The sequence below is a fragment of the Saimiri boliviensis genome, chromosome 6, assembly GCF_048565385.1.
Source record: "Saimiri boliviensis isolate mSaiBol1 chromosome 6, mSaiBol1.pri, whole genome shotgun sequence".
In the NCBI taxonomy this organism is placed as follows: Eukaryota; Metazoa; Chordata; class Mammalia; order Primates; family Cebidae; genus Saimiri; species Saimiri boliviensis.
The window spans coordinates 77,343,874-77,370,498 of NC_133454.1; the positions used below are offsets into that span (position 1 = coordinate 77,343,874).

General features: G+C 45.4%; 1 protein-coding gene across 14 annotated transcripts in view; it reads left to right on the forward strand.

Annotated features, from left to right (window-relative positions):
- PPFIBP2 (PPFIA binding protein 2) overlaps positions 1 to 26,625 on the forward strand; it is a 143,995-nt gene that overhangs the window by 56,473 nt on the left and 60,897 nt on the right. For 8 of the 14 annotated variants that reach the window (XR_745078.3, XM_010339478.3, XM_010339565.3 and 5 more), the window contains exons 4-5: positions 22,025 to 22,117; positions 26,346 to 26,459. Coding sequence is in view for 13 of the 14 variants with exons in the window: in XM_010339478.3 (XP_010337780.2) it covers positions 22,025 to 22,117; positions 26,346 to 26,459 (207 nt within the window). In the remaining variant the exon portion in view is untranslated. The other 6 variants (XM_074401048.1, XM_074401050.1, XM_074401051.1 and 3 more) reach the window with 6 other exon arrangements.

The following is a 26,625-nucleotide window of genomic DNA, read 5'->3' on the forward strand; positions in this document are numbered from 1 at the left end:
GTTGCCAGGTTAGCATAACTTGAGGTCTGAGCATGTAGACACCTACTTACCCTTCACTCACAAAGGAAAAAAAAAAAAAACCTGCCAGAGACACACTACCAAGAGCCTTCTGCCCTTTCAGATACCTGCTAGTGGGCAGGTAGGCTCCAGGGAATTTATGCTTCTGGCAAGTTTGTTTAGTAATCTATGTTTCGAATAACTTTTTTTTTCTCTTGGAGTCGGAGTCTCACTCTTATTGCCCAGGCTGGAGTGCAATGGCGTGATCTTGGCTCACTGCAACCTCCACCTCTCAGGTTCAAACAATTCTCTAGCCTCAGCCTCCTGATTAGCTGGATTACAGTCGTGCACTACCACGCCTGGCTAATTTTTGTATTTTTAGTAAAGACAGGGTTTTGCCATGTTGACCAGACTGGTCTTGAACTCTTGACCTCAGGTGATCCGCCCACCTCAGCCTCCCAAAGTGTTGGGATTACAGGCGTGAGCCACCGTGCCTGGCCTTGAGGAACTTTTGAAAGCAGTTTCCTAACCTCTTACTCCTCCAAGTATTGTCCTGGGACCAGTGGTGCGGGCATCACCTGGGAGCTTGTCAGCAGTGCACAACAGCAAGCCCCATATCCAACCTACTGAATCAGAATCTGCATTTTTACTAGAACCCCCTCAGGCCCAGGGAATTCATTCTGGATGGGGAAACACTGTCCTAACCCAGGGGTTAGCAAACCATGGCCTATAGTTAACCCACTGCATATTTCTTACACTCATCAGCTAAGAATGATTTTTACATTTTTCAAGACTGAAGAAAAATCACAGGAATGTTTTGTGATGGGAAAATAGTATAAAATTCAAATTGTGGTATCCATAAATAAAGTTTCACTGGAACACAGCCACACGCTGGTTTAGGTGTTGGCTGTGGCTGCTTTTGCACTGCAAATAGCAGAGTTGAGTATGAGAGAGACTGTGTGGCCCACCAAACCCAAAATTTTTACCATCTGGCCCTTTACAGGAAAAGTCCGCCTACCTTTGTCCTGTTCTGTTTTGGAGGTGTGTTTCCACGCTTGTGTTCTGTGGAGGCCTGAGCTGCAGTGCCCAGGACTTCCTCCACTGCGCTCTTCCCTCTCCTCCTCCTCCTCACTAGCAGCGGGCGCACTGTGCACCATGTCTGCTGACGGACACAAGCTTGTTTCTGACTTATGAGGATTTATGAGGGAGTGTCCTGGCAGCTGCCACCCATGGCCCAGAGGTGAAGGCTCGGGGCTGAGCCGAGCCCAGGATGCCTGTAGGTGATAGGTCAGTGGAAAGGCATGTGATCATGAGATTCCTCTCGGTTTACAGTTCAGCCTGATAAGATACTGCTGACTTCTGGTAGGCAGCAGGAGTAGAACCTCAGGGGACCCCAGCTTCCCTTTCACCCATTCCCTCAAGTACTTGGAATTCCAGCCAGGTAGGTGACAATCCTGAGATTCTCTTCTAGACCCTAGGACAGGGGTGGAGCAAGCTACAGTGACTTTCCCGGCAGACCTGACCACCCTGGCCTCTTAGCTGCGTTTTCACTCCCAGAATGCTCAGCCTCACGGTCTCTTGCCCTTTCCCACAGCTGGCTGCTACAGGTTACATGCAGTAATGCATTGAGTCTGGCTGTAGGTGAGCAAAAGTACTTCCAGGAAGGCCCTGGGGACTGTTAGGTCACTGTAGTGAATTTTATTTGTGTAGCGTCTGTGGTTCCTGAGGACTTCTTTCTTCAGAGATGGGTCCAGTGGGTCTGAGACAGCACCTCACAGGAGCAGTGTAATGCAAGCAGGAAGCCCAGAGCCCCCAATAATAAGGGCAGCCTTGACCTTTGGCAGTAACTGCCTAGGCTGAATAAAACCTGAGCTTCTAGCCTTTTGGGAGTCGTGGACTGTTCTGATCATCTGAAAACTCTTTTCAGAGAAAAATGTATGCATACAAATGTACTCTGTGTGTATTTTACAAACATATTCAGGGCTTATCTGATCCCTGGAACCCCATCTGTAGATCAGTTGAGGTGCCCTGGACAGAATGAACATCTAGGGGAAGTGGTGCAGCCATGGGTTTGCCTTGCCAGGCCAGTGCAATGAGGGAGCCACAACCGGGACCCAGCTGCCCCTGAGGGTGGTGGGGGAAGGGGTGTGTGAGTGAGGAGGCGCCTTAGCTTCTCAATCAATCCTATTTCACTCAGCCCCTCCCCTTTCCCTCCTGCCAACCTGCTCCTAGGTCTTCTGGGGTGTTAATCTGTGATTTTTGAGTTGAATTACAATGTAAGTAAAATGTACTTTGGTGATTAAGGAAAAACAGGGCTGAGATCCGACTTGCTACTTGAGGATGGCATAAAAATGTCAAGAATTTAGCTGTAGTTTATCCGGATTCCTCCCTCCCTTCCTCCCTTTCTGTCCCTTTCTCTCCCCAACCCTGCACCTTCCTCCTTTGTTCAGCACAGTTGAGTTGAGCTAACAGAGGAAACGGGCCATCATTTCCTCTTTGTGTTGAACATCTTTACCCTGTAGAAAAAGACCTTGAAGTCTTTTTTCTTCAAAGAGCATTTTTTAGTCTCACTTTGCCAGTCTTATCATTTGAGACTTATTCTTTTATCCAAAAAATGTTCAAGTTCGTACTGTGTGCTAAGAATTGTAGGCATGATAGTGGGAGAAGTGAGTGGGAAATCAGACCCACCTCTGACAGTCTGGTGCAGTAGGCGTGGTTCAGTATGACTAGGTCAGTGATGAAGTAGAGGGGAACGCAGGTGCTCAGGAGGAGCTAGAAGAGGGACACCTGAGCCCCAGCTCCACGTAAGCTAGGAATTAGCAAGGCTGATGAGAGCAGCCACATTGGCCACATTTCTCCTTCCTCCTCTCTTGTACCTAAGGAAGGGCACTGTGCTCCTTCCAGGAGAGTGGGGGTTCTCTCCCATCCCATAGAGGCTGGAACTCTGCACCACCTCTCCCTGTCCAGTTCCCAAATCAGCTTGTCTACCTCCTCTTCCTTGGAGTCCTAGATATACCTTTATTGCATACCATGTGGTTATCCTTAACCCGGGCCAGGAAGTTGGTTTAATTTGCCTTGGATGTGGGGGAAAATGTATACCGACAGGATGAATTTCTTCATTTAACTTGTTCAGGCTTTTAGACAGACAAAAGCCAACCTGCTTTTCCCTGCACCTTTAGAGATGCTCTTCCTTGGCACTTCCTGCCATAGCGTGGATAGGGAACCCAGACTGGGTGGGTCACACTGTGCTCTGGAGCTGGGCAAAAGGTGAGGAGCAAGGGGCTGGAGCTCAGTGCATAGGCAGCAAAGCCTGCTTTTCCTTTCTGGCCTCCATCTGGGTGTGTCTCCAGGAATTCACTCCCCCTCGTGCCAGCTGCTGGCTCCGGCTCTCCTCTCTGCCGCCTCTGTGATCTCTGTGGGCTGGCCCAGCCTGCCGTGGACTGTGCTGCCAGGCATTTGTTTCTGCCCTTTTGGGCCCTGCTTCTGGCCTGGGTGAACATTGAAGCCATGTGAGGGGCATACTGGAACCCCATAGGGCCTGCTCTTCAGACTGGGAGTTTCAGGAAACCCCAGAGAGCTGGGAAGCCCCAGGCAGTCACAAGATGTGCATCTGCAAGTCCTTAGCAGAGCTCAGGGCCTTGCATGTAACCACAGTTCCCACCGCACCCACATCAAAGGTCACTTTCATAATCAGTCGTAGCCAAAGGCCACACATTAAGGGCTGGGCAAGGGGGAAAAGCTGTTTTTAGCGGGGAGCTCTCAAAGGAGATGGGAATATGAGGAGGAGGTGGGGTGGGGGGTGGCATCCAGGGAATGCTGGAGGGGCCCTGGAGAGCCTGCATGTGACCTGCCCTGACAGGAGGAAAACAGCCACAGCTCCAGGTCTCTCCAGCCTTTCCAAGGCTCCTGTCTACCCTGCACTGCTCCCTAAGTCTTGTGGAAATGCACTTGAAACAGCCTCACCCTTTCCACCTCCCTGGTTGTAAAGCCAGGTAGTCCAGAGTAGGGGACAGCCAAAGAGACAGGACCCTCTAGCCCTGGCCCCTGTCTAAATAATGTGGCCCCCAGGGAGCTCTGGCTGGTGCCGACAGCCCAGGACCAGACTCCCCCGAGTTTGCGGCAGTTGGTTTCTAGGGGATGGTACCACCAGCGCCAAGGACAGCAAACACCCTGCACAGGGCCCATCGCTCAGCAGGACCAAGAACCCAGACTGGAGCTGCTTCTGAATCTGCTCTTTTTTGGGAACAGCAGGCTTTCCTTGGGGCACAGCCTGTCACTCGCCTGGAAAACGGGTGGGTGTGAGCTTCGGGGCGGGGGTCAGACTGTGTGTGGGAACCAGTGAGCTCCTCCAAGAGCAGCACTTATTTTTAGTCTTCTCCCCAGTCCCAAATAAACTGAGAGCAGCTGGGAGCCCTGGGTAAATGCAGAGTGAAGCCGAGACAGGAAATCGGGGCTCTCGGTAATGAGTTCCAGCCACTCCAGAAGGGGGAAGCCAGACAAGGAATTTTCTGCAGGACTGTTTCCCTCTGGCAGGCTCCGGTATTATCACTGAGAACGTTCCCGTGTGTGTGTGCGCGTGTGTGTGTTGTGTTTACAACTCCTGTCCAAGTCTTTCTTCCTCCCCCCCCACCCGCTTTGTGCTAGGTTTGATTTCTCTGCCGGGCTCTGAATCCCAGTCCTGGTGCGTGTGTGCGTGTGTGTGTGTATGTGTGTGTGTGTGTGTGTGTGTGTGTGTGTGTGTATGTGTATCTGTGGGGGCGGTCGGGGAGGACGCTGGAGCAGCACGGTCTGCTCTGAGTCGCTGTGTGTCTGAAACTGTCCAGGGAGAGGCCGAAGGATGCAGGCCAGGGAAGTGGGGAAATTTGAACACAGCTTGGAGTTCTTGAGTTAGGAGTGGGCAGAGGCAAGGAAGAGGAGAGAACTTGGTCTCCAGCCAGAAAAAGGGCTTTTTCAACCACGGCATCTAACTGCTGACATGGGTGCCCAGCATGGATGGGGACATTGATGTTTACAAGCATTTCTCGTGGCTGAAGAGGGTAAGTGACTGGCTGCTTTGTCTGGGTCTCCGTGGAGATGAGTGAGGGGGAGACACTTTAGGGTGTTTTGGGGTGAGTGTGCGTGTGTGTGGTGGGGGGAGGTATTGTCCGGCAGAGCCCTGCTGTGGCCAAGTGCTTCATGAGAATCTAATTATAGACACCGGGGAGAAAACAGTCAGCTGTCTTTGTTTCTCTATGCACATTCTAGTGAATGAGTCTCTTGTACAGAAAGGCAAGAATGGAGTGAGGAAAGTTGGTTATTTTAACTTTGGCACTTAAACAGTCAGAGGCTGCAAACACCGTGAGCAGAAAACTGTGCCCACTGCTTTTCAGTTTGAGGACAAACTGAAAAGGAAGATGCTGCCTTTTTAAATGCATTGAATTCAGAAGTTGTTTAACTCATTCTCACTCTGATTTTATCCAGCGGAGGACACATCTGCTGTCAGCAGAATCAGCTTCTGCATTTCCGGAGGAAAGCTTTCAGGGAGTTCTCTTTTGAATGCTCTGAAGCTGAGGATTTATGTTGCAAGTTGTTCATGCCCTTTCTTTAGATAAGGCTTAGTGTGTGGTATGAGCAAGGAATGAATGAACGTTGGGGGTTGGAGTAGCATCGCACTCCTAGAATTCAGGCTGTTTCCTCTTTTGTGGCTGCCTTTAAATTGGCTAAGATAGGTATGAATTTATTTTCACACTAAGGGATTTTAGGCTGAATGTTTTTCAGAGGCAGGAAGGGCAAAAGCAGCTGACAGATTAGAGACTCGACCTTTTAACTGCAGAAGGACAGGAGAGCCAAGATGCATCCGGCTTGGAAGGGGCATGCAGGTTCCTGGACCCCGACTCCCAGACACTGAGCTGGCTGGCTCTTGTGTGAGTGCAGCAGCACTCATGCAGCAAATCTTTACTGAGTTTTGGGTATTGGGTGTACAGTAGTGAGCAAAATAGAAACAGTCTCTTGTGGATCTTCTACCTGGTGCTAGAGACATAGGTGAAACAGTCCCAGGAAATAAACCTCAGATGACAACCGGTAAGTGTGCCTGGAGGAACAACAGAAGACACGGGACTGCTGTTTTGATTGAGAAGGAAGGGTCAGGGAGTTTGAGGAAATTACACTTAGCTGAAAACTGAAAGAGTAGTAAGAATGAGTCAGGTGAAAAATGGGGTGAAGAACATTCCAGGCAAAGGGGATGATATATACAAAGGTCCTAAAGCAAGATGGAGTCTGCCAGTCAAGATGGACTCTCTCAGTCTGTCCAGATTGAGACAGCCCATGTGGTTGAGTGCAGTGATGGCAAGCAGAGACGGGCAGAGGATCACGTAGGACAGCTAAGGCCACAGTAAGGCTTGTGGGCCACATGGTTTGTATGCTGGGGGACTTGTAGCAGGGAAGTAACATAGGATACACTGGGGGGTCCAGTTTGTATTTTAAGAAAATTGCTGTAGCTATGATGTGGTATATGGTAAGCTATGTTGGGAAAAGTAAGGCAGCTGAAAACAATTATAGGGCTGAGGGCTTGGAGGAGATCAGTTAGTACAAACCCCTCATTTAACAAAGCCCAAGAGAGGCTAAGAACCTCATGGTATTAGTGTCATGGCTGTTAGTGGTGCAGCCTGGTCTTGAACCCTGTTCTCTATCTCCCAGTCTAGTTCTCTTTATCCATCTTCTCTGCCAAATATGTAGAAAATTATTGCTTTAGAACCCAGCAGAAATCCTGTCTGTGCCCAGCCCCTGGGGTATCACAGTCACCAGAGAGCATGCCAAGATGACCAGACATTTTGGCAAAGGTTTGCATCATCTTTAGCTTTTAAAAACCCCACTGGGGAGATACTGGCAGGAAACAGGTAAGAAATGCACTTTCCATCCCTCGGTCTTTCTTTCCCCTGTATCCAAAATGAAGCTTTTAATCAAGAAATCCTTTCAGCCAACATGTGCCTAGGATTGTCAGAGCCTTGTCTCAGCCCCTGGGACAGATACTGTAACTTTGCCTAGTACAGGAGACTTTCTATGTGTGGAGGAACTAATTTTGCAAGTGATGCAATGTAAGAAGGCCCTTCTTATCCCAGGACCCAGGGTATTCTGGATCCTGTAGACAGTTGGAAGTTTGCTTAGAGAAACTTGAAGCAAGGAGACTTTAGAACCCCCCAGGATGACTCATAGCAAAACAGATATTTTTCTTCTACTTTGGGAATTTTTGTTTTTGTTTTCATTTTTGTTTTGAGACAAAGTCTCACTCTGTCGCCAGGTGCCAGGCTGGAGTGCAGTGGCACGATCTCGGCTTACTGCAACCTCTGCCTCCCGGGTTCAAGCAATTCTGCCTTAGCCTCCCAAGTAGCTAGGACTACAGGTACATGCCACCATGCCCAGCTAATTTTTGTATTTTTAGTAGAAACAGAGTTTCACCATGTTGGCCAGAATGGTCTCAATCTCTCGACCTCATGATCCTCCCACCTCGGCCTCCCAAAGTGCTGGGATTATAGGCATGAGCCACTGCATATGGCCCTACTTTTGGAATTTTAGAAAGCATGTTTAAAAAGCAAAACTCAAATTGTTAGACATGTTACAGGCAGTGTGATCAGAGTATTTTCCCTATTCTCTACCCTAATCACTACTGCTAGATTTTTAAAAATCTTTTAGAAAACAAAAACAAAAATCCCCTTTCATTTTATGACCCTGATGATGAGCTCCCCGAGACTCACCCTTAGTCTGGAAGAAAAATCTCAGGATTTTCAGCTTGCCTGGGCTTTGAGACCATTAGTAGTCCAACCTCAACTTACCTTTTCGATTTTATCTTTTATATCTACCCTCTTGAGCTTCCAAGTGTATATCTTCTCTTTTAGCTTTTACCCCAGAAGACCACTTCCTGTCTAACTCTCACCCACTTCATCTGACTCCATCTGACTCCATCCAGCCTGTCTTTTCCCAGGAAACCTTTCCTGGCCCTCCCTCCCACCTCCTGTAGCCCAGGTCTGCAGCGCTTCCCATCTGCACGACCCACCCACCCCTTCTCCTGCGCTTCCTTCAGCTGAGGTGGCTTGGAGAGCCGGTTTCTCTGAACTCATGTTTTTTTTTTTTAGACGGAATTTCGCTCTTGTTACCCAGGCTGGAGTGCAATGGCGCAATCTCGGCTCACCGCAACCTCCGCCTCCTGGGTTCAGGCAATTCTCCTGCCTCAGCCTCCTGAGTAGCTGGGATTATAGGCACGCGCCACCATGCCCAGCTAATTTTTTGTATTTTTAGTAGAGACGGGGTTTCACCATGTTGACCAGGTTGGTCTCGATCTCTCGACCTCGTGATCCACCCGCCTCGGCCTCCCAAAGTGCTGGGATTACAGGCTTGAGCCACCCCGCCCGGCCCTGAACTCATGTTTTTGAAGTAGAAACACTGTCTTCTTCATTCTCCTTTACAGAGGGCATAGATTCTAGAAGAAGAGGTGCCTGGTACACAGAGTAGAAGCCCTTGCCCTTTGAGCAGTCCCAGGTGGTAGAGAGGGGAGGCATCTGTGTTCAGAGAGGCACAGAGCTGGAGGGGAAATATTTGTTCAGAAAAGAAACCTTACTCCAGGGCCTTTGTGGGATGGGATAGTGTATACTGTTAATCCTATAGTTAAGAATATGCAGTCTGGAGTGAGGCCTGGATTAGAACCCTGGCAATGCCACATTTACCAGCTGTGTGGTCCAAGGTAAATCATCTCAAAAGCCTGGATTTCTTCAACTATAAAATAAGGAAGATAATAGTACCTACCACATACAGGCTTTATGAGGACTAAGTAAGATAATAGAATTAGCACAGTATCATGCATATGAGAGACATTCAATAACATGTGTGCCCTTAACTGCGGTTGGCAATTACCAAGAAGGGGAAAGTTGAAAGAGGGAGAGATGGGACCAGGTTCTCTCCTAGAAGTGCCTCTCAGGCCATTCAGTCCTTCAGCTCTGTGCCCCTTCCCACATTCCAGATCGAGGTCTCAAACCAAGCATGCAGAAGACCTAGAAGAGGCAGCTGCGACCTGGGCCACTGTAGGTGACCAGAGGCCGCCTTGGCTGCTGGATCCGGCCAGCTTGGCTATGGTTGCTGAGTGAAGGCTGACCAAGGCTGATGCTCTAGTTTGTTCTCGTAACGCACAAAGCCTAGAACAAGGTAGTCCCCTGCCACAAATATCCAGAGGGTCTCAGCCCCCTCAGCTATTTGGTTCCTGACTCACAAACATCTCACACCTGTCCTACATTGAGGTCAGTGGATCCAACCCACACAGCCATGAACACACCTCTAAAAATAGTTCCAAGCGGGGTCTGTGGGACCCACCCACTGCTCTTTCAGCAAGAGTTCATTTTCCCAGGAACAGAAATCCCAGACTGTCAGCATCTTCACACTGCTTCCTGGCTTCCAGCATGCTCAGTGCTTAAGCACATTCCAACCCGAAGTCACAAAGAAAATGGAATCACTATGGGTCCCCCATACAATTGGCTTGGGTTCTGCAGTAGAAAGTAGAATGAACTCAAGCTGCTAATGTGAGACTTTATTCTTTGTCATCTGGTGCTCTAAAGATTGATCTAGTAGCCTGGCCACTGGGACCAGAAGAGCTGCAAAGGCAGACACACATGCACACTTGCTCCAGACATTGCTTTGCCTTGCATTCATGCTGGGCTGCAGTGAAAGTTGCAGAAACAGGCAGTAGCTTCTGTGAAGGCTGTTCTGCTAGTTGGCTCTTAATGCTCATGGATCCTGGATCTAGATTCCTTGGGCTCATATGTCATCTCTGTGTAAACTTGGGTAATTTATTTAACCTTCCTGGAATTCAATTTCCTTGACTATAATATAGGGATAAACAATCATACATATATATATATATATATATACATATATATATATATGTTTTTCTTTTTTTGAGATGGAGTCTAGCTCTGTCGCCCAGGCTGGGAGTGCAGTGGTGTGATCTCAGCTCACTGCAGCCTCGTTCTCCTGGGTTCAAGTGATTCTCCTGCCTCAGCCTCTCAAGTAGCTGGGATTCCAGGCATGAGCCACCATGCCCGGCTAATTTTTGTATTTTTAGTAGAAATGGTGTTTTGCCATGTTGGCCAGGCTGGTGTCGAACTCCTGATCTCAGGTGATCTGCCTGCCTCAGTCTCCCAAAGTGCTACTTTGGGAGCCACTGCAGCCAGCCAATTCCGTATATGTTAAGTGCTTAGGAAGCACTTCGTAAGTGTTAGTTATGGGGATGACGACATTGGTCAGAACTAACAACCTCTGGTTAATCCACATCCATGTACCCAATCCTGATTCTGAAAAGAGGTTTTTCAATCCCAGGAGAAAGGCACCAGTGGGTATGGTCACCCAAGAGCACTAGCTATCCTCAGTTTCATATGACACCTCCTATTTCTAGCCAACACACCCAAGGTGCCTGCACATCATGTTTCCTGGTATAATTTAGAAGCTAGAGTTCTGCCATCTCTGATACCCAGCACCTGCGACTCCTGCCAGCTCCTTGAAAAGAGGCCTCTTTTACCCAGTGGGATTTTACAAAATGTCATCACACCACCATCATTTGCTGAACAGCTTGTGGGCAGTGCAGAGCAGCACAGCCATTGGTGGTTTTGAGGGCTGGCAACAGCACCTGGGGATCCTTTGACTCACCCTGCTTTTCTCTCTCCCATCCTCCATAGCAGCTCTTTCACACTTTCCCATTCGTCTCAACCTCATATGCTCCTTTCAACTGATGTCACTACCAATGTCAAAGAAAAAAAATACAGCCAACTGAGCTGAGTCTCTCATGCTTCCTCCCTTTCGTCACAAAATGTAACTGTTTCAGCTATCATTTTTCATTTTTCAGCATCCCTCTGTTTCATGGGCTAAGAGTCCCTTCTCTCAGCCAAGGCTGTCCCAGTATCCTGTCCTTGACCCAATCCTGTTCCAGTTTCTATTGTTCCTCTGATTGTTTCTTCTCTTGGCTCCTCCCTGCCTATCTGTCCCTTACCCTTGGTGGAAAATGCTTCTCCTCAATTCTCAGGGAAAAACCCAAAACTGTCTTTGAACCTGTGCTTGCCTCTTCATTGCTGCCTTGTAACTTACCTTCATTTCACCATTAAGATTCTTGGTGATTTGTTAGCCTGCTTGTTCATCTCTGCTCCCTCTGTGAGCACTAGCTTTGTTCCTATAGTCATCTTTTAAATTCCTTCTGTAATGTTATTCCTGCTGCCTGTTGTTCCCAAGTAATCTTCTCCACACATTTTCCTTTGTATTCATTTCCATTTTGAAATCTTACACGATTTATGGCATTCTTGTGACCCAAGGAGCAGCTCCTCACTTTGGCCCTTGCATCATTCTATGTTCTCCAACTTTGGATCTTTCTTTTTATTTTATTTTATTGCATTTTAGGTTTTGGGGTACATGTGAAGAACATGCAAGATTGTTGCATAGGTACACATGTGGCAGTGTGATTTGCTGCCTTCCTCCCCATCACCTATATCTGGCATTTCTCCCCATGCTATCTCTCCCCACCTCCCCACCCCCCACTGTCCCTCCCCTATTTCCCCCCAACAGACCCCAGTGTGTAGTGCTCCTCTCCCTGTGTCCATGTGTTCTCATTGTTCAACACCTGCCTATGAGTGAGAACATGCGGTGTTTGATTTTCTGCTCTTGTGTCAGTTTTCTGAGAATGATGGTTTCCAGGTTCATCCATGTCCCTACAAAGGACACAAACTCATCGTTTTTGATGACTGCATAATATTCCATGGTGTGTATGTGCTACATTTTCCCTGTCCAGTCTGTCATCAGTGGGCATTTGGGTTGGTTCCAGGTCTTTGCTATTGTAAACAGTGCTGCAATGAACATTCGTGTGCACGTGTCCTTATAGTAGAATGATTTATAATCCTTTGGATATATACCCAGTAATGGGATTGCTGGGTCAAACGGAATTTCTATTTCTAGGTCCTTGAGGAATCGCCACACTGTCTTCCACAATGGTTGAACTAATTTACACTCCCGCCAACAGTGTAAAAGTGTTCCTATTTCTCCACATCCTCTCCAGCATCTATTGTCTCCAGATTTTTTAATGATCGCCATTCTAACTGGCATGAGATGATATCTCAATGTAGTTTTGATTTGCATTTCTCTAATGACCAGTGATGATGAGCATTTTTTCATATGTTTGTTGGCCTCATATATGTCTTCTTCTGTAAAGTATCTGTTCATATCTTTTGCCCACTTTTGAATGTGCTTGTTTGTTTTTTTCTTGTAAATCTGTATTAGTTCTTTGTAAATTCTGGATATCAGCCCTTTGTCAGATGGGTAAACTGCAAAAATTTTTTCCTATTCTGTTGGTTGCCGATTCACTCTGATGACTGGCATGCCTATATGATTGTTGGTTGCTCATATGGGAGGTCTAGACAGTTCAAGACACACCAGGCTCTAAAGCCTCCAGGGGAGCTAAAACAGTCACAGTGCTACCCCAACTCTAGCACCCAATCCTGCTGCACTGTCTCTGAAGGTGTTTTCAGTAATAATGACTCAGTGCTTCTGTTGGAGTTGGCACAGAGAAGACGGTCTTCAAAGACTTCTCTTCTTACTCTCCTCCTGGCTTTCACATTCTCTTTTCACAGGATACCAGCACACATACAAATGCTGTTTCTGCAGTCCAGTGCTAAAGCCTTTTAGGTGTCTAGCCACCAGATAAAGATAATTTAGCAGTGACCAAGCTTAGCCAAGGTTATAATTTTTTGGGGAAAAAATCTTGGTAAATCAAATGTGTTTCTCTACAAATCTAGCTCCCCACGAAGATTAGTTAGGAGCTTCATGCCAGCCCCTTTGGTTGGAGAGCTGATGGCCAGTTCATCCTAAGGTATCCTGTGTTTGCTGTGTTCATTCTGGAAGACAAGAATGTCTGAAGGGTAGTGATTGTCATAGCTTCGTGGGTAGCGTATCTGTATTGGGAAGGCTATGTCCAAAGCTGCTGTTCTCCTATTCTCCTGGGGGAATTCCTTTATAGCATTCAGTCTCAATCATTCAAATGGTATCTCCACTGTAAAGCCACTTCTCTCTTTTGAGGGTGAAATGTTTTTGTCTCTCCTCTATGCCCCTGCTGTTTGTGTGCATATAATTCTTTATGACAGTACTTATTACATCCTGCTGCAAAGGTTGATTTCTTTTTTCCTTCTGTCCTTCTTCCCTGTAATACCACAGAGCTTTTTAAGGGCAGGAACAAAATCATTGCTTAGCACATAAACTGGCACCTAGTGGGTGCTCAGGAATGTTCAAGTCATTTAATAAATACATGCGTGGAGTGTGATGACATGAAGGTTCATCAACCAAGAAGCCATTTGTTTGCTGTTTATGAACTCTGCTTTGTTCTTCCTTAAAAGAGGACATTTAGATCATTGGATGATAACTCCATCAGCAATACTTAACCTCCCTTTATATATAATGGGGTGGGGGAGGAGGGCATAAGGGTCAAGGTCAGGATAGGCTCTCTCTTGCTGGACTCCTGGTAGCCAAGGATCTGATTGCACTCTATCCGCTTTGCATTTGGAAGAAACTTCTTTAACACTGTGCCAAAGATGGTAGATTGGCTTGAACATTCTTCACCTAGAAAAAGTAGAACTAGTCCTGGGAATGATTGGGTTTATAATAAGTGCCAGAAAGCTCTAAAACTGCTGAATCAAAAAATCTAGGAGAAGTTTTCTTTTTTATAAGCACCTGCCTACACTCATACTACTGGGTTCCCTTGGTGTTGGGTATAGCCTTTGTGATCCAATCCTTCTTACTTATTTAGGTTCCCTTGCTTTTAAGATCTGTGTATTCTAAGTTTCTAAAAGGGTTAAGATATAGCCTTAGTAACTTTGATATATCCCCTGATGCCCTGTACCTGGCAGCTATGGTTCACTTGTAACTGGTTTTCTGGGTTTTGATAAGATCCTCTCGACCAGGCAGCCTGGAAACACTATGTTTTCTTATTCAGCTAAAAATACATGTCACCTAAGTGGCTAAATAAGGAGAAACAATTTTAAGGCTTATCCAGGACAAGGCTTACCCAACATGCTGTGTTCAGAATCTCAGCATATTTACAGGCAAAGAGCCATCATATTATTTAACATGCTCTGACCAGTTGGGACAGTGTATGTACTGTGGCCAAGATCCTGAAGGCACTGGAATGTATAGCTTATCAGAAGCACTGAAGGAAATATGACTCTTGACCTAGCCAAGATGACAATTATTGATATCAAAAAAGGAAGGCAGATGCATTTTGAGGATCCCAAGGCAAGAGCTCTGAAAAGCAGCTGTTGGCTTCAGAAACCAACATGATGGCTAGGGCTGTCACATGGGGGAGCTGACTAGCTTAGGTTTTCCTACACTCTTTACTTGTATACCAATGGCACCCCTGTTGTGATCTTCCCCTTGCCCCATCTGACTACTCTGGAACCAACTCCTTCTCCTAGTTCAGTGAAGTACAGTGCCAACAGGAAATCATCTGGGTCATGCCAGTTGGAGAGTGCTGCAGAACTGCCCTCACCCAGCATCCCTGAGGTGTACCAGAGCACATGTGCATGGCGCATTCTCCTGCCGATGCCAGCCAGGACCTAAAGCAGTCATGCCCATGGCAAATCTGCAGGACCCCAGCCATGGCATCAAGCACTCACACCCTGTCTAGAGGTCCACAGAGAGCCTAACATGGCTATCCCTTAGCCAAGCTACAGTGGAAGGGCTAGGCCAGGAGAGAGCAAGCATCATGGATCTGAACAGCCACTGCAGTCAGAGGGTGATGTCTTTGAGGAGGCTGCTGGAGGTTAACTTCGCTAAAAAAGTTCATGTTTAACTCAAATTTGAACTAACCTCTAGATTGGAACAGAAATAAAAATCCAATGTTTATGATTGGTTATTACTAGCTATAAAAATTCCCAGTGTACTCATTATAAACATGTATGTAGCACATAATACTTACAGCATACAATAAAACATTTGTACGAGAGAAAAAAATGTGGCCATGAATATATGACTCAACAATGTGAGCACTTTTTCAGGGATAGTGGAGAAGGGAACTCCTCTTGAGTAATGTGGCCCAAAGGCTGATCCCAGGGCTGTTAACTAATGTTGGGTTCTGTGTTGTCACTGTCACACAGGCTTTGTTTTTGTTTTGTTTTGTTTTTCATTTCCAGCCTGAAAGTATTTTGTTTATTGTTCCCTTGGGTTGTTTGTACAGGTCTTTATAGATATTTCTTAGGTGTCCTGATCAGAAATATTGTCCCTGTTGTTCTCTTACACATAAAGAGTAAATTAAAACTTTTTGTAGAAGGCATTAAATGCTTCTAACTGAACAGTAGCCTTTTAGATTAAACAAAACTACATTCATTTACAATTTAGTGAAATTCATTTGTTAAATTATAATTTAAAATCATTTCCATATTCCTATGATTATTCAAAAACTTTGTATCACACAGGAATTTTTAGAGCATCCTGCTATAAAGAGCATTCTGTAGTTTTATTTCCCCAGGTTTTCAGGTATATTGACCTAACTGACCCTCTCTGCTTCTCTGTGAAGCATAATTTTTTCTATTGAAAGGATGGAAAGCCTGAGATGAGGTGACCTACCTGAGATTCCACATGTAGCCCCAGCCTCCTAATTATTCTTGGTTTGTCCTCTTGCTGCAGAGAAGGTGGTACCTTGGGGAGGAGGATGCAATAGGAATTCTGTACATGAATGTGGAAATACCACAAGAATCCCCAGGGATCCCCCATTTGAAGTTCAGCTGGGCCAAATGTGGGGAACAGGGAAGCCAGAGCTCCCAGCCTCCCAGAACCCAGACCTGGCATTTGTACAGCTGTGTCTGACATGTAATTCTTTCAACATAACTTCTTAAATAGTCGTTAGATATATTTGTTATTTACCCTTCATTTATTCATTTTCTGATTCAACATTATATCTTTTAGACTTTAGCTCCTGTTTATTTCTTGTTTTGTTTGAACTTACTTTTTCATATCCCACATCCTGCTCCCTACCTCCACCAGCCCCGCTTGATACCCATGGGCCTCTTGCGTCTTGTATTCGTTCCCTGTCTTAACCTTTTTGCTCTACATGGGAAATAAGAATGGAAGCAAACAGGTGGTGGATAGAAAGCCATCTATTCCACACACAAAGGAGACTGGGTGCCCTTTTTATCATAGTACATCCTACACGGACACTCCCTGTGCCACAAAGTAGATCTCAATTAGCCCCTGATGATAATCCTGGTTTTAACTATAGTTGGCTTAGGACTGGCAACCCTGCCTTAAAAATTGCCAGTTTAAGCAAATCAAGCAATAATAGGCAGAATTCCTTTGCAATTCAGTACTATATCCAAATAGCAGGAATTCTTTCCTGCAAGTCTGTTTCCAAAGGAGTAAATTTTAGTCAGTTGATCACCTTTTGAGACAAATGCATTAACCAGAACTTTTGGTTGCAAATAACAGAAATTCAGTTTGAACTAAGCCAAGAGGGAACAAACAGGAAGGACTGGAATATATCTCTGCCTTTATACAGCATGAACCAGGGATGAGAATGCCCTCAGTCGTTTTCTTGGCTTTTGTTTGCACATTGGCTTCATAGCTGTCTCTTGCTACAAACCAGCTTTTTCCACATAGAGCAGCACATGGCCGCTGACAACCTCAGAACTTTATGGCACCACCAGTACCATGCTCTGTTCCTAAGTTTAAAAATTCAGAGGAAGGATTTCAACAAGCCAGTGGCAGGGAGATGAGGAGCTTTCTAAAAAGATGGCAGCCCTCATTTGTGCCACTTAATTACAGTAAAGGTGATCTCAGCCTACTCCGGACAAACAACAGATTCCATTAAAGTAGGGTGCTGAAGAATTCTCTGCCAAGATGGAGACAAGTCTTCTCTGTTCCTATTCCTTAGCAAGAGAACAAGGGGAAAATGGGCTGCTCTAGGGTTCTCCACAATTCATGATAAAGTTTCTCTTCTGGACCTTACATATCCCCTGAAAATCTCATCCCTAGTTAAAATGCAGTGTTCTCCATGGTGCGGAAATCTTGATTTCTTGAGTCTGTCAGTTCCTCATGCTCTCTGTGCATGAGGAACTTATCAAGAGTAAATTTCTTACTCACTGACCAAGGGGACAGGACTTGGTTTAGGTTAGGCTAGTGTCATGGTACGGTCCAAACTGCCCTTTATGTGGAGACTGGCCCTGCTACAATCATGCAGTCAGCCAGTCCTCTCCATCCCGGCTACACGGAGTTCTCTTTCTGTCCTCTCCCTGCTGAGGCCGATTGACTATGGTGAGCAACTCCAGGATCTCAACCATAGAATACCCTGCACAGCTGCTGCATCTTCCTGAGGCCTCTCTCAGTTAGAGATGGCTTAGAAAATAGCCCTACCTTAGGCTGTTAACTGCTCAAGCTGCACATTAGGCTTGCCCAGCCTCAGCAGTGATAGCAATTTGGGTCTTACAGAAACAGACCCTGGGATAACCTGTAAGAATCAAGGAGGTGTGTCGTCAGTGTTTCTGAAGACACTCTGGAATATTACTCTCAAGGCCTACGGAAGACCTTGATATGACAACTCTGTGCTCTGTTTTATATTTGCCTCCAAGAAATCTGAGTTTTAGAGGATGAATTCCTTGTGTCCAAGACTCTATTCAGCTTCTTGAGAGCAAAGCCTGATAGACACAAAGTTGGTTTGGCTTCAATAATCTTGACTAAACGCGCTGAGTTCTTAACAACACACATTCAAGAAGTCCTGGTCTTGATTCGGTTCCATGGTATAGGAGAGGTAGTATGTTTCACTGTGGCATTCTTTAGTCAAAGTTTAAGAGGATATGGAAGTGTCAGTCTGTAGTTAACAATTCACCTCCACAGGGCACACAGATCACATGGTTCTCACAATATTTTTAGGTAACTAACCTGAATTATAGCATCAGAAACAGCTCTGACCATGGAAAATTTGAATGACAAGATTGATTTTTACCTTGTCACATTTGTAGCAATAACCATCAAAAGAGAGGGGGAGGAGGTTCAATCAAATACGTAACACAGCTTAGTACGTCAGTCCATCGGCTGGCCTAGCCTAGTGGCTAATGTCATTGCTTGAGTAAAAATGCACTTTCTTATATTCATCTGTGGGATGAGCATCGTTAACAAGTAGAACAGGGAGTGGATGATACTCTCCTTTAGTCACTTGCCATCCCACAGTGGGGAGCAGTAGAAAATTGGCGTGTAGCATCCTTCAGAATTTGGTTGTACTTTCTTCTCTGTGGAATGTAGGCATGGTTCTTCCAACCTAACTTCATTCATGGAGAGCTGGGCAACTGCTCTAACACTGATTTGCCTAATCAGGAACATGGACAAGACTTTTCAGAGACACATCAAACCTGGAATCACGCAGGGACCCACTATCCGTCCAAGGCTTCTATTTGCAATTCCACTATTAAAGGACCAGGCATATCTTTTGACAAAGCAAGCTGTTTTTAAAGTAGAGCAAAACAGAGGTGTGTCCTAACTTGGTCTTTTAAAACATATTTCTCAATAAATTGGAATCACATTTTGATAACCGCAAAGCTTATTACGCCCTGATGATGTACTCATTTTATAATGCAAGAATGACACCAGAACGTGATTGAACCTGCTGCCGAGTTATAAGAATACAGAATATGCAGATAGACCCAAAGGTAAATCCTTACCTTTGGCTGACGAATATTAGCATTCGGCAAGACAATCCTCTTCTTGGCCGTGTTCTCAGATGCTTTCCAAGTTTTTCTCCAGACGGAGGTGGCATTTGATCCTGGCCTTTCTGAACAGCACAGTTTTTTCACATGCCAGTCCTGTCTAGATCATGAAAACACATGGCTCTGACTTCATTAAAAGCCAAGGATAGGGATACTATGGGCTTCTGTCTGGAACGTTATCTCTCACTGCCGTTTACTACCTTTTAAAAGCTTGCTGGAGAACAGCAGTGATTCTGAAGGACCTGTAGAAGAGGCAGATGTACTATTCCTCTAGAACAATGATTAGGGGTGGGGGAGGGACCTGTCTGCCATGCACACCACTGCTGTATGGACCAGTGTGACTGCTAGGAAAGGAGCTGGCTCCTTGAATCTGTTATAGGAGGGACAAACATCAGGAACCACTGTTCTGGGTCCTCTAACAGGGCTTCCAGATTTTCATATAGGTTTTAATTACTCAATAGAAACATTTTTGTAGGAAATGCAAACATGATGGCAAAGTGCTCTGAACAGTTCCTGGCACTTGGTGCTTGCTGTGTATTTACAGCCCTGTACCTGGACCATATTATATTAATCTCCACAAAATTGCTTTCACCTTTGGCCCATATTACCCACTAGCCTCTGAACTACTCTGAGAGCATCACACAAAAGCAATGAGTTCTCCTGGGCTCTGTTTACTGTAAGGGTACCATCATGGATATTGCTGATCCCATTACACAAAATCTCTTTGTGAAAACAAGCCGTTTCTCCCTTGCTTGAGAATAGTTATGCTTCTCCTAAGCAGTTGATTTGATTTTATCATACTGATCTGTGCATCTATTAACTGGTTGTGCTTCTCTTTTTTTATTGGCTTCTCGTGTGAATCTAGATTTTTACCCTCTTCTAGCATGTGTTATAGAATGTGGGTCACACCTTTTATTAACTGGAGTTATGATTTCAACTTTCTTACTCTTTTTTGTCAACTAGTAAAAACAGTTGCCTCTCTGGGTTATTGCATGGGTAGACCTTTTATTATAATGAAGAATATACTGTACACCATTTGATTAAAGCATAGTTAGTACAGTGGCTTGCTGGAGTCTGTGGAAGGAGTCTTTAGTCTTCTCTCCGTTTCCTGCCAGAGAATGGGCAGCTGTCACTGCTAGGTGGCTCCATGTCCATGTGGACTTTTGTACTGGGGTTCTGCCTGCAGAGCCTCTCTTGGACATCTGGGTCCTTTTTCTCTGTCCACTGGGTCCTTTTTCTCTGTCACACATCATGTGAGTTATTTGACAGAAGAATTTGATCTGCTATTAAGAATTATTTTCCTGGCTGGGCGCGGTGGCACAAGCCTGTAATCCCAGCACTTTGGGAGGCTGAGGTGGATGGATCACGAGGTCAAGAGATCAAGACCATCCTGGTCAACATGGTGAAACCCCGTCTCTACTAAAAATACAAAAAATTAGCTGGGCATGGTGGCGCGTGCCTGTAATCCCAGCTACTCAGGAGGCTGAGGCAGGAGAATTGCCTGAACCCAGGAGGTGGAGGTTGCAGTGAGCCGAGATATCGCGCCATTGCATCCAGCCTGGGTAACAACAGCGAAACTCCGTCTCAAAAAAAAAAAAAAAAAAAAAAAAAAGAATTATTTTCCTATCTTTTCTTCTCAGGTTCTGAGAAAATATAGATTATATCCTTGGATTCTAGTCAGAGAGTTTGATTATGTGAGAACTGGAATATTAATTTAACAACAATAAACTACCATTAACAAATACATCATTTGTGATTGTTAAGGCTCTTTGTCTGTGGCATGAAAGCGCTCACATAACAATGAACAAGACACAGGCTCCAGAGGGGCTGGAGCAGAAGACAGTAGTGTGGCAGCAGGTGCTGCCTGGCACAGCTGGCCTAGGGAGTGGCCCCTGGGCCTGTCCTCTGGCTCACCTTCAACAAACAATCAGTGTATTTTTCACTAGTGAGACTCTAGGCTTGAGTGCAGTATGCTTGGTCCACATTTCTGTTCTAGGACTGGGCATGGCTCCATTGCCTCCCTCACCTACACAGTGCATTGGGAAGGGGTGGGATCAGGGGAGGAAGGAGGTGCCCTTTCTCATGGAGGGTGGTGGGAGGGCCCACACTAAAAGTTGAAATGTGGGGAAATGGCCTAGGACAAGGTGGTCCAACTCTGGGCCTCTCACATCTGCCTCTGCACAATTGAGGCTTTCCTCTAGGGTGATGGACACCTGCCTCATGAATATTGAAGCACTGATTTCACTGGACCAGCTCAGATTATGTGATACTCATTTCCACATTTAGCAATCAGATCTACTTTTTCAGACTGCCAAGCCTGTGGGTGACCTACTGCAGACCAGCCTGGTTTCAGTCTTCCATTCACCATGGAGGAAGGAGGTGTTGGGGCCAGCTTAGTGACATTAGCAGCTCATTCCCTCCTCTCTGCCGACAAGCAGGTCAGACACACCCAAGAAAGTGACACCTCCTGTCTCTGCTTGGGACATTTGTAAGATTCTGCCTCTCCTCTGACATTCCACATCCTCTCCCTTTCCTCTATTTTCTATAGTTTCTGGCCACTCGTCATTTCCTGTGCTTTTGCTCTGGCATCTCTCTGGCTCTTATTTAAGTTCTTCTCAAGATGTTTTGTCTTAGCTTGCTTCTCTCAGCTCTAGCACTGAGGAAATGTGACCTGCCAGCCTGGCTACCAAAGCTCTTACTGGAGGGTGGGATTGGGGTGGGAAGGGAGGTGTGAGTGAAGGGCCTTGTAGTTGACATCCCCCATCCTTCATGCTCACTGAGATGTTCAGGGTGGGCCTCCATGCAGCAAGGTATGCCTTGGCTTCAGGGGACCCTGGCATGAGAGTTAGGAGATACCAAGATCTGTGCAGAAGCTGTTCCCATGTAGTCCCTTGGTGAATGGTACCGGCTCTCCAGTCTCCTCAAAGAGCAGGCCCTCATTGTCACCATGCCTCTGGAGGCAATGCCTCTGGCTAACCCAGGCCCAGCATGTCAAGTCAAGCACTGCTGGGCCTGGAGTTTCACGGAGGGCCTCCTGGCCAGGAGTGAGGTCATCCAGGGGGTGGTTGTGCCAACTTCCAAGACACACCTTTCAGTGGCATGTGATCTGGTTCTCCTCATGGTAGTTTTGAAATCTTGTGGTTTCCTGTTTCGATGAGTGGTTTTGTACATATAATCAGTGAAACTGTCCTCACAAATTACATTCATCCCCTATTTCATTTAGAAGCTGGTAAGATGTTTTTCCAACCTTTTAAGTGTATTCTTTTTTTTTTTTCTGTCCTCTTTAGACCCAGGTAAACCACCACAGTACTGCTAGTAATGAAACCTACCAGGAACGCTTGGCACGGCTAGAAGGAGATAAGGAGTCCCTCATATTGCAGGTGGGTATTTTTTTTTTTTTTTGTCGAGAATCACCTTATCCTGTTACCTCCTACTATGTAGCTTCTCTTAAGTGGGAGGGAAGCACAGGGGATTTTCTCTCAGAATTTTTCTGCTTCCAAAGCATATGTTTTTAGAAAAGACTTTTCCTGAAATAAAGAATTAAGTAACTCCAGACCTGACTTTGGGGGCCTGTGAATTCAGTCATTCATTTATCATGCACTACCAAGCACCTGCCTGTATACACTGGAAGCCCCATGACCAGGCTGTTTTCCAAGTGCTAAGAATGAACAAAATGGGCCCTGTCCCCCAGAAGCCCCCGAGTCTTGTGAGGAAGGGGAGATACATCCTCGTGCCCCTAATAAGACAGAGCTGTGGGTGATACAAGCCTAAGGGTGAATGCTAATAGAATCAAGTCCAAATTGTCTGAAGCTGGATCTAGACTGATCCCTTTGATAACAAATCCCGTGGAGCTGGTAATAGGGGCTAAGCCTTTGATAGCTCTCTTGCTTGAAAGAGAAGAACTCCAACACCTTTAATGGAAAAAGATAGTCAAAGGAGCTTTCTCACTTTTGAAAGTTTCTGTGCCTTGTAGGCCATAGAATTAGGTATTCCCATAAGAACCCTGTTGGAGAAGCAGGCCTAGCTCTTTGCTATGTTAGCTCTTGAAAGTATAATTTATTTAGCAAGAATTTGCTCAAGGTCTGGTATGCATCAGATATTAATTGGTGATTTGGAAAATATAAAGGCTAGTATCCTAATCCCAGCTTCTCAAAGCTTAAAGGGTGATGAGTTAGACTGGTGGTAGAATGGAGGGAGGGGTTGGGGGGTCTTGTACCCTACTCAGGCTATGGGCTTCAGCTTGGAGCACTAGGGTTATGAGGTGGCAGTATGTTTATTTTTTCTCTTTTTACCTTATTTATTTTATTCTTTCATTGTATTTTATGAACATAAGGATAACGAATGATTTTAGAAACTTTTAAAATTCTAAAAATTTGAAGAAGCAGGTTAACGTTTTGACCTTTTTTCCAGTGTTGGTTTTTTTTTCTCTTGCCTCTATTCTAAATAACTGAGCTCATACTAAATATACAGTTTTACATTCCAGTTTTGTATTTTTCTTCATTAATTTATTATAAAATAAAATTATAAAATAATTGAGTATATACAACTTGTGAGACGCTGGTTTTTGATGCTGGGATGCAGCACTGAAGAGGCAGACTCAGTTCCCATTCTGTGATCTTCCATTGGAGAGAGAGAGAGTTCGCTGGGCGCGGTGGCTCATGCCTGTAATCCCAACACTCTGGGAGGCCGATGGGGGTGAATCACCTGAGGTTAGGAGTTGTAGACCAGCCTGGCCAACATGGTGAATCCACATCTCTACTAAAAATACAAAAATTAGCCGGGCTTGGTAGCAGGCACCTGTAATCCCAGCACTTTGAAAGGCCAAGGCAGGTGAATCACAAGGTCAGGAGTTTGAGATCAGCCTGACCAACATGTTGAAATCCCATCTCTACTAAAAATATGAAAGTTAGCCGGGTGTGGTGGCAGGTGCCTGTAATCCCAGCTACTCAGGAGGCTGAGTCAGGAGAATTGATTGAACCCCGGAGACAGAGGTTGCGGTGAGCGGAGATTGTACCACTGCACTCCAGCCTGGGTGAAAGAGTGAGGCTCTGTCTCAAAAAAAAAAGCGTGTATTGACAATAAGCCAATATATAAACTATTTCAGGTGATGATAAGAACTATGGAAAAAGATAAAGCAAGATGAGGACTGTGTAGTAAAAGGAAGATCTCCTTTACAGGAGGAAGCTGGGGAGGGAGCCATGCAGATACCTGGAGAAGTGCACTCCAGGCAGAGCAGTTGGTCAGTCCAGCCCACACACTGAGGCAAGAGTGTGCTTGGTGTGTGGGAAGAGCAGCAAGGGGCTATTGTACCTGGAGTCTGTGCCCAAAAGGTTGGTGGAAGCTGCCTTTAGAGAGGTAGCAGGGGCCAGATTGAATAGCACATGGTAGCACAGGTGTTCGAGGAATGTGTAATTTGAAACTCTTATCCCAATGACATGATCAGTGAAAGAGTATCTAATGTAAGATTTTGCAGCAAACAGTGTGAAATTGCAAACTTTTGAACCAGGACCCTTCATGATTGAAATAGCACATTCCTATTTAGAGAGGATTACAATTTAATTTTTAAAAGTCCTGTGTAATAATGCTTCCTTTCACATTCATAGTTTTCTAAAATTCCGAATTCTTGAATAATCCCTATTTAAATAATCCTAACACAATTGGGAAGCTGCTTACCAGTAAAGTTAGAAGTTGACCCTAGTGGTTTCTACTCTACTGGGAGCTTATGGGCAGACGCCAGGAGTATCTGTTATGTGATCACTCCTGTTCTGCAGTGGCCCAGTGGAGCTGGTTAGACAGATTCTCAGCAGGGTAGAGGCTCTTGCTTAATGCACACACAAGCTCAGCCAGACTGACTTAATTTGGAGCCCTTGGCCCAGAAAGTTTTCCTGGTTCTACTCGTAAAACAAGACAAATCACACGTAACAAAATACTCTGTTTCTAGGATTAGTTAAAAACAAGCCCCAAATCTCTTATATCTTCATTATAATGAAAATCCTTAAGGATTTTTTTTTTTTAACGTCTGTATCCCTCAGTACCTAGAACTATGCCTAGCATCTAGTAGGGTCTCAAAAATAGTTGTTTTTAATGAACAAAGGTCACATTTTAGGACCTTTATGTATTTTGTTCAGATTTTCTACATCCCTTCATTCATAATACTTAGAATCAGCATTGATGTTCTGAAGTCCCCTGGAGCTGAACAATTAGCTCTAGAATGCTAGAGATCCTGTGATTCCTTGGGTATCACCAACACATAGCCTCAGGCATGGTGTAGACCATAGAAATGTCTAACCCTTATAATAAGATTAACCAGAAAACATCCTTCACAGACAGAAACTCTGGATTCCAGCGAGCAAAGCCCACCCCCAGAGTCCTACCTTTTTGAAAGTGGAGTTAGTTCAGGATGGCTGAGTGTTGGGCCACAGGGAGTAATAAATACACACCCACCTACAAAGGTTTTAAACCACTTTTTTGGTTAAAAGTGGAATGTTAACCCTGTGTCGACTCCAGGAATACATTTCAATAATTCATTGATCATTTGGGAACATAAAAATGGAGAGCTTAAAGTAGGCATATTAATTTAGATTAGTTCCTTTTTAAACAGGAGCTTTATAATTCAGAAAATTTATTTAAACACTCAAATGAACTCACATCAACTCATGCTCCATCTATCCTTACGTTACAGGCTGAGAAATAATTCTGGATAATCTATATGCAAATGGCAATGACTGACGAAAAAAGTCTAAAGGATCTCAGTTTACCAACTGCTAATTTCTTCACTTTTGGGAGGACACTCATTCTCTTTCTTCTTGCTTTGAACCATCTCTTAATAAAGAAAAAGGATCCTGGGGCAGTTTGCTAATAGAGAAGGCTATGAAAGCCATTGCTAGTATATAGTTAGGGCATAATTTGAATGACTTCCTGTAAATTAGTTTTTACTAATTCATATTTTCAATAGAGATTCTCAGCATTCTTTAGAAAGATGACTTTTTTTCCTGCCACCATATGTGTAATGTGGCTCCTCTATATTTATGACTTAGAGTCATGTTTTGGCCTGTGAAGCACAAAACCCTTTCTGGAGCCAAGTTTTGTCAGTGCTAACACATGCCCTTTACAGCCCACATTCATTAATTGCATCAAAACACTCGCCTGATAGGTGAGCAGTCCTCACACCCTTATGAGAGAGGTAAGGTCATTGGTTAGTTTTCATGAAGTTTGGAAAGCTCTTCCACACGAGGTTGCAGAAGTCCTGGCAAGCCTGCTGAGATGTGCCTTCAGGTCGGGGCTGTTCAGTAAGAGGGATAAGGAACACGAGTCCAACCCAGAGGCAGATCCTGTGGCTGTTGGGTGTTTTTCTCTTGAGTCTGTCAAGAGGAGTAAACGTGACCCATGTCATCAGAGCAGTGGCCGAGACTCCCTTGTAAGGTAAGAATCTAACTGGAGCTGCCTTTGTTCAGGACACTTCCTCTACCTGCCACTCAGCCAAAGGCAAAACTGTTTCCTCTGTGTAAGAGTCAGTGGTGAGATTTCACAGCTCCCCTGCGGTGGGGAGGCTTTCCTGCCCCATGTCAAGTCTCTGATCCTCTACCATTGCTTTATTTCCTGGAACAGGTGAGTGTCCTCACAGACCAAGTGGAAGCCCAGGGAGAGAAGATTCGAGACCTGGAAGTGTGTCTGGAAGGACACCAGGTGAAACTCAATGCTGCTGAAGAGATGCTTCAACAGGTAAGGACAGGTGCGCTGAAGGCCCTGGGTTCTGAAGCAGCTCATTTGCCGAAGCCTCTTCTGTGCCCGGGCTACAGCTCTCGCTGCCTGCTTTCCCATCCTACCTGGAGGCGGGATTGGCTGCTCAGTGTATAGTGTTTATACAGCAGGTGAAACCAACCTGAAC